Source organism: Hyla sarda, chromosome 3 (genome assembly GCF_029499605.1).
Source record: "Hyla sarda isolate aHylSar1 chromosome 3, aHylSar1.hap1, whole genome shotgun sequence".
NCBI lineage: Eukaryota > Metazoa > Chordata > Amphibia > Anura > Hylidae > Hyla > Hyla sarda.
In genome coordinates, this window is record NC_079191.1 from 297,049,403 (window position 1) to 297,067,753 (window position 18,351).

Below are 18,351 nucleotides of genomic sequence, written 5' to 3' on the forward strand. Positions count from 1 at the left end.
TGCTATGAGTGACTGCACGGAGTGAAAGCTATGAGTGACTGGATGGTATAAATGCTAGGTGACTGCCAGGTATGAATGCCGAGTGACTGTACGAAATAAAATTCTGTGAGCGACTGTGCATTATCAACTGTTATGAGTGACTGTATGGCACAACTTTGTGAGCGGCTGCATGGCATGGCCGCTACGTGAACCGTCAGCCACCATTAAACGTGGTCCGTGGGGACCCTGCGCCCGGCAGGGAAACCTCGGGTGTGATAAGTGGAGGAGGGGAATTGCACCGGAGACTTCCCCCTTGGCGTACCCGCGGCCCTGTGGTCGCGGGGAGTCGGGCCCTTAGATGAGTCCCCCGTCTATGGGGAAGCCGATGTATTGACCCGCTTGCAAGTTTTAGCTCCGCCCCTTTGCATACCACGCGGCCCGGCGACGCCGCCCCCAGCAAACAGGGAGGACGCCGATCCCGCCGCCCTGAGCCACGGGGAGTGAGGAGGAGGAGAGCCTGGCGCGAGAACCATGCCAGGCACCATGACAGTCATGGGCTCCGCCCCCCCCGACCACGCGGCCGGGCGACCGAACGAGGCTGAGCAAGAGGAGGAGGTGACCCGGCGCAGAAATCCAGGTGAAGGACCAGCCGGGCACCGAGACGGCAGTGGGCCCCGCCCCCCCCCCGCACACCAAGTGACCCGGCGGCACCGCTCTGGTGATCGGGGTGGGGGGGCAGGGGGGGGTAAACCGATCTTGCCACTCGGCCACGGGTGGCGGGAACCCCGGTAAAACTCCCAGGCAAGGGATTCGGGCCCACCCGCAGAGGTCAGAATCTCCTCCGCCGCTCCGGCAACCCAGTAGCCGCCAAGGCCCCTCCCCATGCACCGTCCAGCAGAGTTAAAACGGCAACGGGGGGGGGGTCCAGGGGCCACCGCAAAGAGAGCGGAGGAGAGTTCGGGAACCCGGTGCGTAAGTGGGAACATAATAAAAAGACTGGAGGTGCTGAAACCGTGGCCGGGGCTGACCGAGGGCGCCCTCCGTGCTCCGGCTTACCTCCGGAGAGTGGGCTGCCGCGGATGTCGGCACGCCGGCCGGCCCCGGCCGCTTACCATTACCCTGAAAACCGTGACTCCTGTGCATCAGCTGACTGGCGTGTCAGCTGATCCCCTACAGCGTGACGTCCAACGTGCACCTGAACCTGCACGTGCTGGTATTTATACCACCCAGGCCCCTCCCATAAACCCATGTTGTCATTCAACCTTTCACTTATCCACATTAAATTTCAGTTGCCAGGGTTCTGACCATTCTTCTAGTTTGCTTAAATCCTTTTCCATTTGGCATATCCCTACAGGAACATCAAAACTGTTACATATATTTGTGTTAGGTTGAACTCTATGGTCTTTTTTTTCAACCTTACAAACTATGTTACTATGTTACATGTCAGGGTAAGTCTAGATAAGAGGCCCAAAATCAATTTTACACAGAAAAATTTTATTTACACACATTCAAAATGTTCTTCCATTTCAGGAAAATTGCCTTATTTTAGTTCTGATGTATATCTTAACACCAGGGTGATTTAATTTTCTTATCAAACTGTAAATAAATTATTTGCAACAATTTTACATGTGGTTTAGCATTTAAGCCACATACAACTTGACACAAACCTGAAAAAAAATGACATCTGTTCTAAAATATGCATAGAACATTAATACTAGGCAAGTAGAAAAAGTTCACGGTTTAGAATTTTTTATGTTACAAAAAAAAACACAAAAAATGAAACATTTGAAACCAGTTACATTATTAAAATGTACAAAGCCCAATCGCCCTTTTTACAGCAATGTAATGCATGTCGTCCCTATACATTGAGAACAGGTCTGTAAGTAACCAATAGTGCTTTAACATAGTGGTAAAGTGGATCAGCAGCTTAAGATGGGTTATCCAGGGATAGAAACATAGGGCTAATTTCTTCCAACCTCTGTTCTCAGGTTGTGTGTGGTAATGCAGCTCAATTTTATTGGAGACAGGGTGGTGCTATTTTTGGAAGAAATTAGCTCTGTGTTTCTCTGCCAGGATAACCCCTTTAAAGGCATACTCCGCTGCTAGACCGGTTATTCCTTATTCAAAGGATAATGGATAACATGTCTGATTGCGGGAATCCGGGTGCTGGGGACCCCCCTTCATCTCTGCCGCAGCACTCCAGTCATCCGGTGCACAGAGCAAACTCCGCTCCATGTTGGATGGCTGGCGATCAACAGCTGCCCCTCGATTCAGGTCTATGGGAGGAGGCGTGATGGCTATGTACTAGCTGTCATACCTCCTCCCATAGATATGAATGGAGGGGGCGTGACAAGGCTTCGGTGACCGTAATACCGCAGCGAAGGCCCAGAAATCGCTGTGGTCCAATCGGCCAGACCCCAGCAATCAGACATGTTATCCCCTATCCTTTGGATAGGGAATAACATGTCTAGGGGTGGGGTACCCCTTTAGAGATTTTTCAGGATAGGCCATCAATATCAGATGGTTTTAGCACTTTCCCTGCTAATCAGCAGAGTTGCCATACTGCATGCATTACCTAGTTTTAGACAATAGTAAGGCTGTGTTCAAAGTTCAGAATTTCCGGCCAGAAATAAAATCTGTCTGGAGATTCCAAGTGCTGCCAGTGTCAACTGCCCATAGACGGCAATGTCTGCAGAGCGGAAATCCATCAGAACATTGAACAAGTCCAATGTTCTGGAAGTTTGAGCGGACTTTCCAGGCAGAAGGTCAGTCTCTAAAACTCTGCAGTGTGCACTGTGCAGCAGAATTCCATTGCCAGCAATGAGATTCTGCTGCACCAGAATTTCCGAGTGGAATTTCAAAACAAAAAGGAATTCCAGTCGGATATTCCCTAGTGTAAACCCGGCCTAACAGTCACATTTTTGTGTCCTATTAAAGCTTGATCATGGGTCTAATGACCAGTTCAATTCATAAGACCAATAGTCAGACCAAGACATTTGTCTAAGCTTATTTTGAAAAACCACTATTTACTAAGAAATTGCGCACAATAATCTAAAGCAGACGTCAATGAAAGTGTATACAGCAGATTTTAGACAGAATATGTATTTTCAAATCTTCAGCATGCTCTACAGTATATGCTCTGGAATAGAGATGAGCGAACTTACAGTGATTCGATTTGTCACGAACTTGGCGGCTCGGCAGTTGCTGACTTTAGCCTGCATAAGTTAGTTCAGCTGTCAGGTGCTCCGGTGGGCTGGAAAAGGTGGATACAATGGACACAGTTCTAGGAGAACTGTACTTTGCATCATACAGCCTTAAAGCTGTGGCAAAATTCCAAAGGGTGAAACAGTCAGCAAAAACTGGGGCAGATTTTTCAGGCAAGTTTTGCAGCAGTTTTTTTAATGCATCTCTGCCAGACTTTGTCTAATCAGCATATGGCCAACCTGTTTTTCCTCTTTTTTAAAATTTATTTTTTTACACTAATTTCATATTTAGGGAAGCTTACCCCTCCTCCTCTTCTATCAAGTAACTAAAGTATTTTTTTCAGTACTTAGGGTTCTCAATTGTTAAGAAAGCCTACTCACAAGGAAAGAGGAGGCTGTTGGTAAACAAAAATAAACCCTTTCATTTATTTGAAAGGCATCACTATTTTATATAAGGAAAAAAATCTGGTACATTTCATAGACACCAAGCCTAGACTCCCTGAGCTGTGTTTGTTGTGTCGTGTAGCCCTACAGTTATAACATTTTCTCATGACAAACCATGTCTAAATGTTTCCTGCAGGGCATGTTATCAGCATAGAAGATTACCCCACTTGGACATGGGCAAGAACGGAAAGCAGCTTTAAGACAGACTGGTGACAATTAACAATTAGTCAATTAACAAGGGTTGGAAACACACTAAGGCCATGTTCACATAACTGAAAATGCATGGAATATCTGCCAGGAAAACACAGGCAGACAATCGGCACATTTGAATGTTCCAGCGGGAGCTAAGGCTTGGAAATGTGCTGTCTCGTAAACCGCAATGCATTTTGGATCAGAATTTGCAGAAAAAATAGAAATGTCTTTTCTTTCTGAGGACGCCAGAATCAGCATTTCTGCGGCATGTTTCTGCCACAGAAATTCCATTGCGTTCACATTGCAGCAGAATCCCATTGAAATCAATGGGAATCTGCTGCAGCTGAATTTTTAAGAATATCCTGCAGAATTTCGCAATGATATTCTGCCGTGTGAACACAGCCAAAGAGGGATCAGCTGATCAATCCCTTTAAGTGGCAAATACAGTTTGATCTACATGTGTAACTAAAACTTCCTGATTATCGTAGGGCTAGCATTACTACTAAAATATACACACTTTTTTTTTAATTGGAAATGATCCTTTACCTTAAGGGTAAAAAAAAATACACACTTTACAACTTAAAATAAACTAATGTTCCTGATGACCCTGTGCTGTCCCAATTACCATAAGAAGATTACAAGCCATAAACTGTACACTTAAAAGATTATTTGTCTGCCCTGTGTATACACCAACTAATTCACTGGACGAGCCATCAGAAAGAGCATTGCAATATGTATTTCTAATATCCCATAAACGAACAGAGTTGTCCATTGAAGCAGAGGCAATTAAGGTACTATCTGGGCTAAAGGAAAGACTGTTGACATTATCAGTATGCCCTCTCAGTTCCTTGTAAAGAGTACCTGATGCCAAATCCCATAGTTTAAGTCGATGGTCCTCCCCAGCAGAAGCCAAGTACCTCCCATTAGGGGAAAAAGCAAGAGCAAGTACAGGACCTCGGTGACCAGTAAAAAGCCTCACAGAATTTCCCTGCTGACTGCTCCACAAACGAACAGTTTTGTCTGAAGATCCTGTAGCAAGGTAATTGGAATTAGGATGGAAGTTTACACAGTCCACATCTGCTAAATGTCCAGAATATATCCGGAGAGGAAATGTCCGGTCAAATGACCAAAGTCTGGCTGTACGATCATGGGAGCCACTCGCAAAAAACAAACTACAAGAGCTAACATCTAGATCCCATATTGGGTATGCATGACCTTCATAAAGGACTGTGTTAGTAAAACTGTTCAAATCCCAGTAACGAATTGAAGCATCTTCAGAGCATGACAAAAGGCCTGCACTGTTTGACAGGAAACGTGTACTATAAACTGGTCCACAGTGGCCTCTTAGTATCTTCATTTCAGTTCCTGCCTGGTCAGCAAGTCCATCCTGTTAATTATAAAAATAAATTAAATTAAATAATAAACTAAATGTTTAAAAGTATTCGAAAGCCAATCTAATTAGCTAATTTTTATACATGGATATTGTCCAATGCATCTATGCTCTACTTTGATAGTATTATCTTTGACTAAATCTAGGACATGATCAAAAATGGCGCAAAACAAGTAGCAGCATTAAGGTATTTCAATGTAAAGGACTACAATAGCAGTGCCCTTTTTAAAAGGACTGCACGATTTGTACCTTCACTGTAATGTTAATCCTACTAGTAAAAGTGGTTACACTACTGGATTAAAGGCAATCCTTTCTTTATTGCTAACAACATTCAAAGTCTTTTTTTTTTGGGGGGGGGGGTGGAGGGGTTTTAATCTAGGGCTACGTTCACACTACGCACACTATGTTTTAACCATACGGTCACCATATCCTGCTGGCGGGAGTGAAAATCGTGTGGTCCCGTATTTCAGCAGACCCAACCCCATATAATTTATTTGAATGAGCAGACCAGTCAGATTGAATGAGCCAGAGTTAGACTCTGAACGGCTCATTTTTGCCCCGTATCCGGTTTTGTGACCGGTCTGCTCATTCAAATGATACGGGCCAGGTCTGGCTGGGGTACGGGAGCACCTTATTCCTGTGTCCCCCCCCCAAGCCGAATCTGGTGACCGTATCATCAAAACATTGTGTGAACCCAGCCTAAGAGAGATCTAACTAAGTAATGTGGAGGGGGTGGGCTGCCTGCCTAATTGGTAGGAGGAAGCTAATATAGGGGCTTACTACTACATGGGACACAAAGGGTACCTGACTGCCATACATGGGCACAGACACGGTGCCAAACTATTATATAGGAGCAGAGAGAGGGCATCACTAATATATAGGAGCATAGAGGGGGCCTAATACTATATGGGACACTGAGGGGGCTTACTAATATATGGGGCACAGAAGCCTTATAGCTATATGACTATATATAGCTATATGGCACTATTATTATATAAGGCAATATTGATGGGAAGTTTGTATAGAGATGAGATAATGCTGAAGCGAACAGTCTAAGATGTAAACATATATACACACACACAGTAATACTCTGGTCTTTTTTCAACCTTATGAACTATGTTACAGAGTCCATCAAGTTCAACCTACAGTGGTGCAGAAAAGTATTTAGTTAGCCACCAATTGTGCAAGTTCTCCCACTGAAAAAGAGGAGAGGCCTGTAATTTTCATCATAGGTATACCTCACCTATGAAAGACAGAATGAGAAAAAAAAATCCATAAAATCCCATTGCCTGATTTTTTAAGAATTTATTTGCACTTTATGGTGGAAAATAAATATTTGGCCACCTACAAACAAGCAAGATTTCTTTTTTTTTATTGTAATTTTTATTAAAGATTTTGTCAAGTAAACATCCCAAGTAATGGAAAAGGTTATACAAATAACATCAGAAGGGTCGGAACAGACGCCCCAGGTAGGGTAGAGAGAGGAAAAAAGAAGAGAGGAAGGAAAGAAGGAGAAGAAAGCAAATAAATCAAGTTGGTTGATGATCAGAAAAACTGTCCCACGGTTCACATACTGATAGAAACAAGGGGATACAGTTATTCAAAGAAGCCGCGAGAAATTCCAAGGAACAGATCTCACGTATTCGGGGTAACAAGTCAGACTCAGAGGGACATTTATCAATGTTTGCTTATGTATTCTTTTTTTTTTAGTAATTTTTTTTCCTTATGTGTGACTTATTTATCAACTGGTTTCTACCTGTTGATAATTTTCTTTTACGTAAGCAATTTTTCGTTTTTTACTTTGGTAGTAGCTTTTTCTGCTCCATGTTTAAGCTGGAATAAATTTAGTAAATTTTTAACCTTGTTGCGACTTTTTTTTGCGCAGTTGCAACTGTCGCAGTTGATAAATACCCGACTAAAGCAAATCCATTTTGAAAAATTTACTACGTAAGCAAGTTTGTCGCACGAAAACACACACGTAGTCGCAGTTGTGACAATTTTGCGACAATTATAGTAAAGAAAACCTGACTAAACCCGTTGATAAATGTCCATCATGGGGAGGAAGAGTCCTTTTCCAACACTTCGCTATAAGGGTTTTAGCAGCTAAGACAATATGCATGAAAAGCTTAAACAACTTCTTAGAGTAGGAGGAGAGAGGTGAAGAAGGTAGACCAAGGGATCCAGAGGGATCGAAACACCCAGGGAGTCAGAGATTAGGCACTGCACTTTCTTCCAATAATCCACCAGGAAAGGACAGTACCAGAAAATTTGAAATGCCAAACCCAGCCCCACCCCACCCCACCACGCCAGCATTGAGGAGGGATAACCGGTTTAGTCTATTCAATTGTTCCGGAGTGTGATAACAGCCCATAATCAGTTTATATTGGATTTCAAACAAGCAAGATTTCTGGCTCTCACAGACCTGTAACTTCCTTTTAGGAGTCTCCTGTCTCCACTTGTTACCTGTATTAATGGCACCTGTTTGAGGTTGTGGAAAGGTGTCTTTTATACTGATAAGTTCAAACAGTCACACTCCAAACTCCACTATGGCCAAGACCAAAGAGCTGTCAAAGGACACCAGAAACAAAATTGTAGTTCTGCACCAGGCTGGGAAGACAATCTGCAATAGGCAAGCAGCTTGATGTGAAGAAATCAACTGTGGGAGCAATTATTAGAAAATGGAAGACATATAAGACCCCTGATGATCTCCCTTGATCTGGGGCTCCACACAAGATCTCACCCCGTGATGTCAAAATGATCACAAGAATGATGAGCAAAAATCCCAGAACCACACGAGGAAACCTAGTGAATGACCTGCAGAGAGCTGGGACCAAAGTAACAAAGGCTACCATCAGTAACATACTACCACCAGGGACTCAAATCATGCAGTGCCAGATGTGTCCCCCTGCTTAAGCCAGTACATGTCCAGGCCCGTATGAAGTCTGCTAGAGAGCATTTGGATGATCCAGAAGAGGATTGCAAAAATGTCATTTGGTATAAACTCAACTCGTCGTGTTTGGAGGAGAAATAGTGCTGAGTTGCATCCAAAGAACACCACACCTACTGTGAAGCATGAGGGTGGAAACATCATGCTTTGGGACTGTTTTTCTGCAAAAGGGACCAGGATGACTGATCCTTGTAAAGGAAAGAATGAATGGAGCCCCGCATTGTGAGATTTTGAGTGAAAACCTCCTTCCATCAGCAAGGGCATTTAAGATGAAACGTGGCTGGGTCTTTCAGCATGACAATGATCCGAAACACACCGCTCGGACAATGATGGAGTGGCTTCGTAAAAAGCATTTAAAAGGTCCTGGAGTGGCCTAGCCAGTCTCCAGACCTCAACCCCATAGAAAACCTTTGAAGGGAGTTGAAAGTATGTGTTGCCCAGCTACAGCCCCGAAACATCACTGCTCTAGAGGAGATCTGCATGGAGGAATAGGCCAAAATACCAGCAACAGTGTGTGAAAACCTTGGGAAGACTTACAGAAAATGTTTGACCTCTGTCATTGCAAACAAAGGGTATATAACAAAGTATTGAGATGAGCTTTTGATATTGACCAAATACTTATTTTCCACCATAATTTGCAAATAAATTCTTTAAAAAAATCAGACAAGGTGATTTTATGGAATTTTTTTTCTCATTATGTCACTCAAAAAGATGAGAGGCCTGTAATTTTCATCATAGTATAAGTGGGAGAGCTTGCACAATTGGTGGCTGACTAAATACTCCTCCTCCCCCCCCCCCCCCCCCCCAATGTATTACCTATTTTCTGTATTTTTTTTTTTAATTAATTAATTTTTTTTTGTCCTCACAAGGCAGTTTTTTCCAAACAGTTTGTCTCCAGTTGTTGCAGTACTACAACTCCCAGCATGCCGAGACACCCAAAGGCTGTCTGGGAATGCTATGAGTTGTAGTTTTGCAACAGCTGGAGACACAGTGTTAGGAAAAGAATGTCGTGGGGACTACTACTTGCAATCTTGTGTCTCAGCTGATTGGGACTACCGCAGGTGTCCCGATCAGCTTTACTGAGCTACAGGAATGAGTTTTCGGCATTTTAGACACCACAATCAACTTTGATCACGGCGCCTTAAGGGTTAAAGGGGTACTCTGCTGCTCAGCGTTTGGAACAAAATCTATGTCCCTCCTCCTGAGAGAGGGGTGCACCCTCATGTCACTACGCCCTGCCCCCTCAATGCAAGTCTATGGGAGGGGACGTGACAGCCGTCACACCCCCTTACATAGACTTGAATTGAGGGGGCGGGGCTATGACATCACGCGCTCCCAACGCCGGCTCCAGCGTTCTGAACAGTTTGTTACAAACGCTGAGCAGCAGAGTACCCCTTTAATGCCAGACATTACTCGGATCAGTGATGTTCGGTGTGAGGTGCAGAACAATTTTACTTCGGCCCCTCCTCTCATCTGTTCAGAAATTTCCAAACATACAGCGAGGGGAAAGGGAAGGCAGAGATTCAGGATGCAGTTCTGCACCTCCCTCAGCCCCGTACAGAGCTCCCTCCTCGCCTCTCCCTCAGGAGGAGGGACATAGGTTTTCACAGCCCCACTCCTGGACGGAGAATTTGACAGCTGTGAAAATCTACGTCCATGGGGCTGTGGGAATGGGGTCACTATGAAGAGAGCTCAGCTCCTTGGCTCACTTCATAGACCAGCTGTGCCGTTTATAAATGGCTGCCAGCTGTTGTGGGGTTAACCTCCTCCCAGCGATTGGCACTGCTGGGAGGGGAAACCGTGGCACTCAGGCTGGAGGGGCTCGAAACAGTTTCCCCTTTCAGATAAATGTTGTGAAGGCCAAAATTGTTACATCGCAATCCCTAATTGGACATTTTGATTGGGATTGCAATATATCATCCTTATTGACATGTCAGAGATGCAACGTTTCAACGGCATCACACCGTTACACAGTAGGGATCGACTGATTATCTTTTATTATCGGCCGATATTCACGATTTTGGACATTATCGGTATCGGCAATTACCTTACCGATATGCCGATAATGCCCCGCCCCCAGCCAGAGACGAACGCCGCCCCATCCCTGGTTTTATAATTACCTGTTCCCGGGGTCCGCGATACTTCTGGCTCCTGCGGCGTACACATGATGTCACAAATTTAGCACCTTATATATAGCTATCTGTGTAACCATTGCCCTATGCTTGATAATGACGACGGTGTGATGCCGTAGAAATGATGCATCTCCGATATGGGTCAATAAAGCACTGTTTGGTGTTTTACTTATACCTGGGTGTGCTGCCGGATTTTTGCAACTTGGATCCATCTATCCAAAAAAATAAAATATATGGGAATATGCAAAGCAGCTCATTACACCACCTTAACCTTGAGCTGCTTTGCATATTCCCCAACCCAGAATGCCCACGGAGTGCAAAATGGCCTTATGAAGCTCCGTCATACCAGGAGTGGTAAGCTCTCCCTGAGATAAATACTCATCCCCTTTATTTTTATTTATATATATATATATATATATATATATATATATATATATATATATATATATATATATATATATATCTCTATATCTCATATATATATATATATATCTCTCTATCTCTATATCTCATATATATCTATATATCTATATATCTATATATATATATATATATATATCTCATATATATCTCTATATATATATATATATATATATATATATATATATATATATATATATATATACATACACACACACACACACGCACACGCACACACACACAGGCACATATTTCTATAAGAGCTTAAAGCTCACTATGGCTTACAGGTTTTCTGGGATTTCTGATTATATCTACTGTATTATGTTGAATTAAATCAATATGTCATCCTGCAGAAAATAATATTTGTGGCTATAACTTGTAATTCACAAGTTGAGAGAAAGATGCAGCTGCCATATACAGTGAAACCTCTGCAAAAGAACACATCTTTAAGATCACCCACTTATTCAGACCAGCTTTAGTGTGACGATTGTCTGTTCGCCACACATTATGCATTCTTCGAGAAGACCACTTCCTTAAAAGACCACTTTTCAATTACCATTTTGGTTGGTTCTTAAAGTGGTTTCACTGTACATTGCAATGCATTTTTGAGAAGGTGATGCCCAAATTGTTTGAATAGTTTACTTATCAATGTGAAGTCAAAAATATATAGTAAAGCATGTTATTTTTATATAGATCAACTAAAATTAAGAAAAAAGTAATAAATGGGAAAATTGCTAGGCTACTGATTTTGTATTCTAAGTTGCAAGTTAAGGGATACCCTGGATTTTCAGCTTTGAGTAGCAGCACCCACACTACTCTCAAAGACTCACTGTTAACAGGAGAGCTAATAGCCTTCCTGCACACAAGGGTTCTTAACAGTACTTGTCATAAACAACTCTGTTTTTTCTAAAAGCACAGTGAGTCATTCCCCATACATGCAGAGTAGTAAAGGATATGGGTCTCTTGGCAGGGATGCCCTTGTCCAAATAGATCAGACTTCTGGAGCACTCACTGATAAAAAACACAAAAAATAAATTAAGAATTCTGTTGTCCAACACTTACAGAAAAAACTAAAAAAGGTAGTAGCAGCGGACAACGCGTTTCAAAGCATACTTTCTTCATCAGGTCCATCAAAATTTGTTGTGCGCTGTTACAAGAATTCTGTTGTCCATCAGTGAGTGCACCAAAAGTCGGATCTTTTCGAACAAGGGTATCCCTGCCAGAAGACCCACATCCTTTCCTACTCTACATATTCCTTTACCTTTGCATAATGGTACCGACGGAAAGCTGCCACCAGGATTTAGATTAATAAATCCTACAAATGTTTTACAGGTGAGCAAGTGCTCATATTCCACTATTCCCTGTACCGCCCTCCTTTTTTGCATATCCAGGTAACGGCACTATTAGCACCATTCTCTTTTTTTTTTCTCTTGTCAACCCTATTCCTCACACAGGGAGATCATAATAACCAATGGCCAGGGTTTAAAGGGGTACTCCGGTGGAAAACTTTTTTTCAAATCAACTGGTGCCAGAAAGTTAAACAGATTTGTAAATTACTTCTATTTAAAAAAACCAAACCTTCCAGTACTTATTAGCTGCTAAATACTACAGAGGAAATTATTTTCTTTTTGAAACACAGAGCTGACTGCTGACATCATGAGCACAGTGCTCTCTGCTGACCCTCTGTCCATTTTAGGATCTGTCCAGAGTAGGAGAAAATCCCCATAGCAAACATATGCTGTTCTGGACAGTTCCTAAAATGGACAGAGATATCAGCAGAGAGCACTGTGCTCCAAAAAAAAAATAATTTCCTCTGTAGCATTCAGCAGCTAATAAGTACTGGAAGGATTAATATTTTTTTTAATCAAAGTAATTTACGAACCTGTTTAACTTTCTGGCATCAGTTGATTTAAAAAAAAAAAAATAAAAGTTTTCCACCGCAGTACCCCATTAAGTGAAAACAATGTAGGCTTCGGGTGCACCTTGCAAGAAGATATTTTCTATCAGCAGAGGTGGCACAGACAAGACTACAGGATAATGTAGTCACTTCCAGTATGAACATAAAAAGCAGAAGTTTCAGCCATATTCTCCAACTCTCACTTTACATTCTTTTCAGTTTGTCGTAGAAAAGGTTCCTTTTAAACCTACAGAGCCAGTCTCTTTGAATATGTAGTCTAATCTGCAAGCATCATGTTAGAGAGCAAGTGGAGCATAATTATGTGAGTATAATTTCGTGGGGGAAAAAAAATCCAGGATAACATGTCATTCTGTGACAGCTTTGTATATATGCACACTTGTACACAGAAAGCTGGTCATCACTGAGTAGGACTGCCAATGACTATTTAGCACAGAATAAGCAGAACTCTACATGAATAAAAGACAAGTTGTCCTGGAATTGCAAAAATATATATCAATCTGCTTAATTCCAGCTTCTCTATAATATGGTGCCTGAAGACTGGACTACATTTTCAATGACCGGGGCATTGAAAATGTAGTTCAGTCTTCAGGCACCATATTATAGAGAAGCTGGAATTAAGCAGATTGATATATATTTTTGCAATTCCAGGACAACTTGTCTTAAAACTTGGAATCAGCTAACAAAGTTTTCAAACAGAAGAACACATGTAAAGTTATGAAAATACAAAACATGACAATATACCTCTTCTAGTATATCACCAGCAAGTCGTATGCATGAAACATCTACAGGGTTCGGTTCGGTTATAAGTTTTTTTTTCCTCAGGCTCCACAATTTTACAGAAGAGTTATCAAATCCAGCAACAAGGAGTTTGCCATTAGGGGAAATATCAGCAGCGTTTAACACATTTTCAGTGTTGTAAAATGCATAAAAACACACTGTTGTAAGAGAAGGTGGCCCATCTTTAACTCTTTTTATACAGTCCTGTAACTGCTCAAGGGCTGTCTCATTTTGGAGGATTGGAGCAGGTGCATCCTGTGGCTCAAGATTACTGTTGCCTCCTCTTGAAGAAAAACCAGTACTTGCATATAGTTGGTACTCCGTTCTCTTCACAGGCTCAACATCTAAATGGATATGTAATGTCAAAGCCTTAAGAAGGGCAATGTTGTTATTGCTTTGTAGATAGCGAAGAAGATAATTATAGCTGTCTTCCTGAAGGCGAACAACATATTTGTTATCTAGGAAAGCTTGCAACTTTAAGTTGGAGTGTATATCTTGCATTGTCATTGTTGTCTGAAGCTGTTCAATTATGTCTCTTTGTGCTGGATTCTGAAGAAACATTCCATGGAAACGACTGTAGAAGCTATCCACCATACTTTTTAGACAATTCTGTACCATGTCCAGATGGAGGTAAACAAATAAAGGGTAGAGTACAGAAGCCACATCTTTGTTTTCAGGAGAATCCTCTTCTGCATAAGAAATAATGAATAATTAAAACTATTTTCATAAGTGAAAATATACTCCAGGGGGGTCATTTATCAATGTTGACGTAATGTAGAACAGATTTTACCGGTTTGCTTGGTGTATTGTTTGCACAGTTGCTCAAAATGTAATAAAAAGTTGCACAGGATTTAATAAATTTTGCTCAACTATAGAAACCAGTGAGCTGAAGACTGGTTTAAAGGGGTACTCCGTCGCTTAGACATCTTATCCCCTATCCAAAGGATAGGGGATAAGATGCCTGATTGCAGGGGGGCCCGCCGCTGGGGATCTTGCACGCCGCACCCCGTTAAAATCAGTCCCCAGAGCGTGTTCGCTTCGGGTCCGATTACTGTCGATCACGGGGCCGGAGCGTTGTGACGTCAAGGCTCCGCCACCGTGAGACGTCACACTCCGCCCCCCTCAATGCAAGCCTATGGCTGTCGCGCCCCCTCCCATAGGCTTGCATTGAGACGTCACAACGCTCCGGCCCCGTGATCGACAGTAATCAGAACCAGAGCCAACACGCTCCTGGGACTGATTTTAACTGGGTGCGGCGTGCAGGATCACGGCGGTCCCCAGCGGCGGGACCCCCGCGATCAGGCATCTTATTCCCTATCCTTTAGATAAGGGATAAGATGTGTAAGCGCTGGAGTATCCCTTTAAGCTCTGTGCTCTAGCATTTGACATTTTTGTAGGTATCCTATTAGATGGTGTACATTTATGCCAAAAAACAAGTAGGCTTGTGCAAAAAAAACTTCTAAATTTAATTTGCAGAAATAATAAACATAGCTCCACTGAATAAAGTGGGGTATGGTGCACCAAATAGTAGACAACTTTGAAAGATTTTCTACCGAAAATTGCGGGAAAAAATTGCACAAAAAATGCAATTGCACAAAATTTGTAGGGACATCTAGAACATTGAAGTGATGATAAATGTCCCCCCAGGAATGAGAAAATAAGAAAGTAGCTTAAATGTAAAATGGGTTATTCAAATTATGAAAAAATAAGACTCTAGGCACAGCTGCAGCAATCAAGTAGCTCCCTCTCAGGCTATGTTTACATGGCTGACAATTTGCAGAATGCCTGCCTCAGAAAAAATCTTTGGACATTCCCCAAATAATAGGTGCAAGCACTAGGATCACTTGGTAATGTGCCATCTCCATAGATAGCAATGCATTTCTGAGGGGATTCTACCGAAAGAATTAACATGGCAATTGTTTTGGCAGAGGTCGGATTCCGGATTTTCGTGGCAGAGGTTTACTCTGCAGAAATACCGCTGTGTGTGCAGGGTGCAGCAGAATACCAGTACAAGCAATGGGATTCCGCTGCAACAGAATTTCAGAGCTTAATTTTTTTGCATGGATTCAGTTGTGTGAACAAGGTCTCAGTTAACGACTAGGCTAATGAAATGCTGGGCTATACTATCTCAGTGGTACACAGCAAAATAGATAGATATATATATATATATATATATATATATATATCTATCTATCTATAAAACTCAATGTGTGTGTGTGTGTGTGTGTATGTATGTATGTTCCAGCATCACGTCCAAATGGCTAAAGATAATAACATGACTTAACTTGGCACACGTTACTTATATGTCAACAACAAACATAGGATAAGTAATTTAACCCTTACTCACCCCCATTTGCCAGGGGCGAGGTTTATGTTTAAAGTCTCATACAACTCTATGGGAAATATATGTTACTGCATACCTTCAAAACGGCTGGAGATATTTCGATAATACTTGGTCACATGTTACTTATATGTCCACCTAATATAGGATAGTTGATTTAACCCTTAACCACCACCATTTGTGAGGGTCGGGATTTTTGTTTAAAGTCCCATGAAAATCAATGGGAAATGTATGTTCTCACATAACTTCTGTACAGCTGGAGATATTTCAATACCTGGTACACATATTACCGGTCGGGATATGAGATCAGGATAGGAGGTCGAGATATGAGGTCGGGATAGGAGGTCGGGATAGGAGGTCGGGATAGGAGGTCGGGATAGGAGGTCGGGATAGGAGGTCGGGATAGGAGGTCGGGATAGGAGGTCGGGATAGGAGGTCGGGATAGGAGGTCGGGATAGGAGGTCAGGATGGGAGATGGAGATAGGAGGACGGGATAGGAGGTCGAGTAAGGAGGTCGGGATAGGAGGTCGAGTAAGGAGGACGGGACAGGAGGACGGGACAGGAGGACGGGACAGGAGGACGGGACAGGAGGACGGGACAGGAGGACGGGACAGGAGGACGGGACAGGAGGACAGGATATGGGGTTGTGATATGACAACAATATATGGGGATGGGATATGAAGTCAAAAGCTTCCTTCTCTGTTGATTTTCCACCCCAACAAGGATGAGGAAGGAAAAACCGGGCAACGCTGGGTACTTCGCTAGTATATGTAGAAAGCCTATCAGGCTGAATTTGTGGGAGGGGCTTAGTATATTTAATCACCGCTGACTCCTCCCTCGGGGCGTATGCTGGGTTGGTGAACGTGACGTTTGAGGAAGGCGGTTGTCCAGCGTGCAGACTTCCCACGGTAACCCGGTTTATCCGGCCTCCAGTCTTTACTACCGTATATACTCGAGTATAAGCCGACCCGAATATAAGCCGAGGCCCCTAATTTCACCCCAAAATCCCAGTAAAAGTTATTGACTCGAGTATAAGCCTAGGGTGGGAAATACATCATCCCCCCCTGTCATCATCCCCTTATCATCCCACACCCCCCCCTTCATCATGCCCTTGTCATCATCCCCTTATCATCCCACACCCCCCCTTCATCATCCCCTTATCATCCTCTTGTGAACTATCCGCCCTCAGTGGTCTTCAACCTGCGGACCTCCAGAGGTTTCAAAACTACAACTCCCACCAAGCCCGGGCAGCCATCGGCTGTCCGGGCTTGCTGGGAGTTGTAGTTTTGAAATCTCTGAAGGTCCGCAGGTTGAAGACCACTGCGGCCTTCGACATCATCCAGCCCCCTCTCACCCCCTTTAGCTCTGTACTCACCTCCGCTCGGCGCTGGTCCGGTGCTGCAGGACTGTATGGTGGGGAGGTCGTCCAGTGGGATAGTGGTTCCGGGCTGCTATCTTCACCGAGGGCGCCTCTTCTCCGCGCTTCGGGCCCAGAATAGAGGCGTTGCCTTGACGATGACGCAGAAGGACGTTGGTAATGAATGTACCTATGCGTCGTCGTCAAGGCAACGTGACTATTCTGGGGCCGGGCCCGAAGTGCTAAGAAGAGCCCGGACCACTATCCCACCGGACGACCTCCCCACCGGACAGTCCTGCAGCAACGGACCAGCGCCGAGCGGAGGAGAGTACTGTACAGAACTAAAGGGGGTGAGAGGGGGCTGGATGATGTGGAAGGCCGCAGTGGTCTTCAACCTGCGGACCTCCAGAGGTTTCAAAACTACAACTCCCAGCAAGCCCGGACAGCCGATGGCTGCCCGGGCTTGCTGGGAGTTGTAGTTTTTAAACCTCTGGAGGTCCGCAGGTTGAAGACCACTGCAGGTGGAGAGTTCACTCGAGTATAAGCCGAGGGGGGTGTTTTCAGCACGAAAAATCGTGCTGAAAAACTCTGCTTATACGCGAGTATATACGGTATGTTCCCACTCACGCTCCGGGTCCCCCGGGGTCTGACCGATCCTCCCCGCCACACTCCGTCGCACGGGGTCTCGGGCGGAGGATCGGAACACCTGGTCCCCGGTTTCCACTGTCCCGGACTCTCCTCCGCTCTCTCCGTGGCGGCCTTCGGCGCCCCCCCCCCCCTGCAGTGGTTATCTCTGCTGGGCCCGGCGATGCATGGGGTGGGGGTGCTCGACCGCGGCCGGCCTGCTGGAGCGGAGGAGGAAATCCTGGCCTCTGCCTCCCTGTGGCCGAGCGGCGTTATCAGTTCCTCCCCGCTCATCGCAGCGGTGCCGCCGGTCCGCGTGGCGTGCGGGGATGGGGCCCACGGCTGTCACGGTGCCCGACCAGTCTCTTACCCGGTTCCTGCGCCGGGTCTCCTCCTCCTTGCTCCCCGTTCCTCTGGGCGGCGAGGTGCGGGGGCGGAGCCCACGGTGCCCAGCCTGATCAGTGGTCCGGACGGCTGGATCTGGCGTCCTCCCCGGTTGCTGGGGCGCCGTCGCCGGGCCACGTGACGTGTGAAGGGGCGGAGCCAAAAAAGAGAGATTTTGTAAATACCAGGGCAGCCGGGTTCTAAACGGCCCCCGGCACATGCAGGGGCTCGGCTCCCCGCGGC

The 18,351-nt window shown here is 44.4% G+C and overlaps 1 protein-coding gene across 7 annotated transcripts in view; it reads right to left on the reverse strand.

The window, feature by feature from the left end:
• Positions 1-1,452: 1,452 nt before the first annotated feature.
• TAF5L (TATA-box binding protein associated factor 5 like) overlaps positions 1,453-18,351 on the reverse strand; it is a 170,833-nt gene continuing 153,934 nt past the window's right edge. For all 7 annotated transcript variants that reach the window (XM_056566925.1, XM_056566926.1, XM_056566923.1 and 4 more), the window contains 2 exons: positions 13,367-14,091; positions 1,453-5,205 (listed from right to left, as the gene is read on the reverse strand). In XM_056566925.1, the coding sequence (XP_056422900.1) occupies positions 4,408-5,205; positions 13,367-14,091 (1,523 nt within the window). In that variant the 3' untranslated portion in view covers positions 1,453-4,407. The remainder of the gene's footprint in view (positions 5,206-13,366; positions 14,092-18,351) is intronic.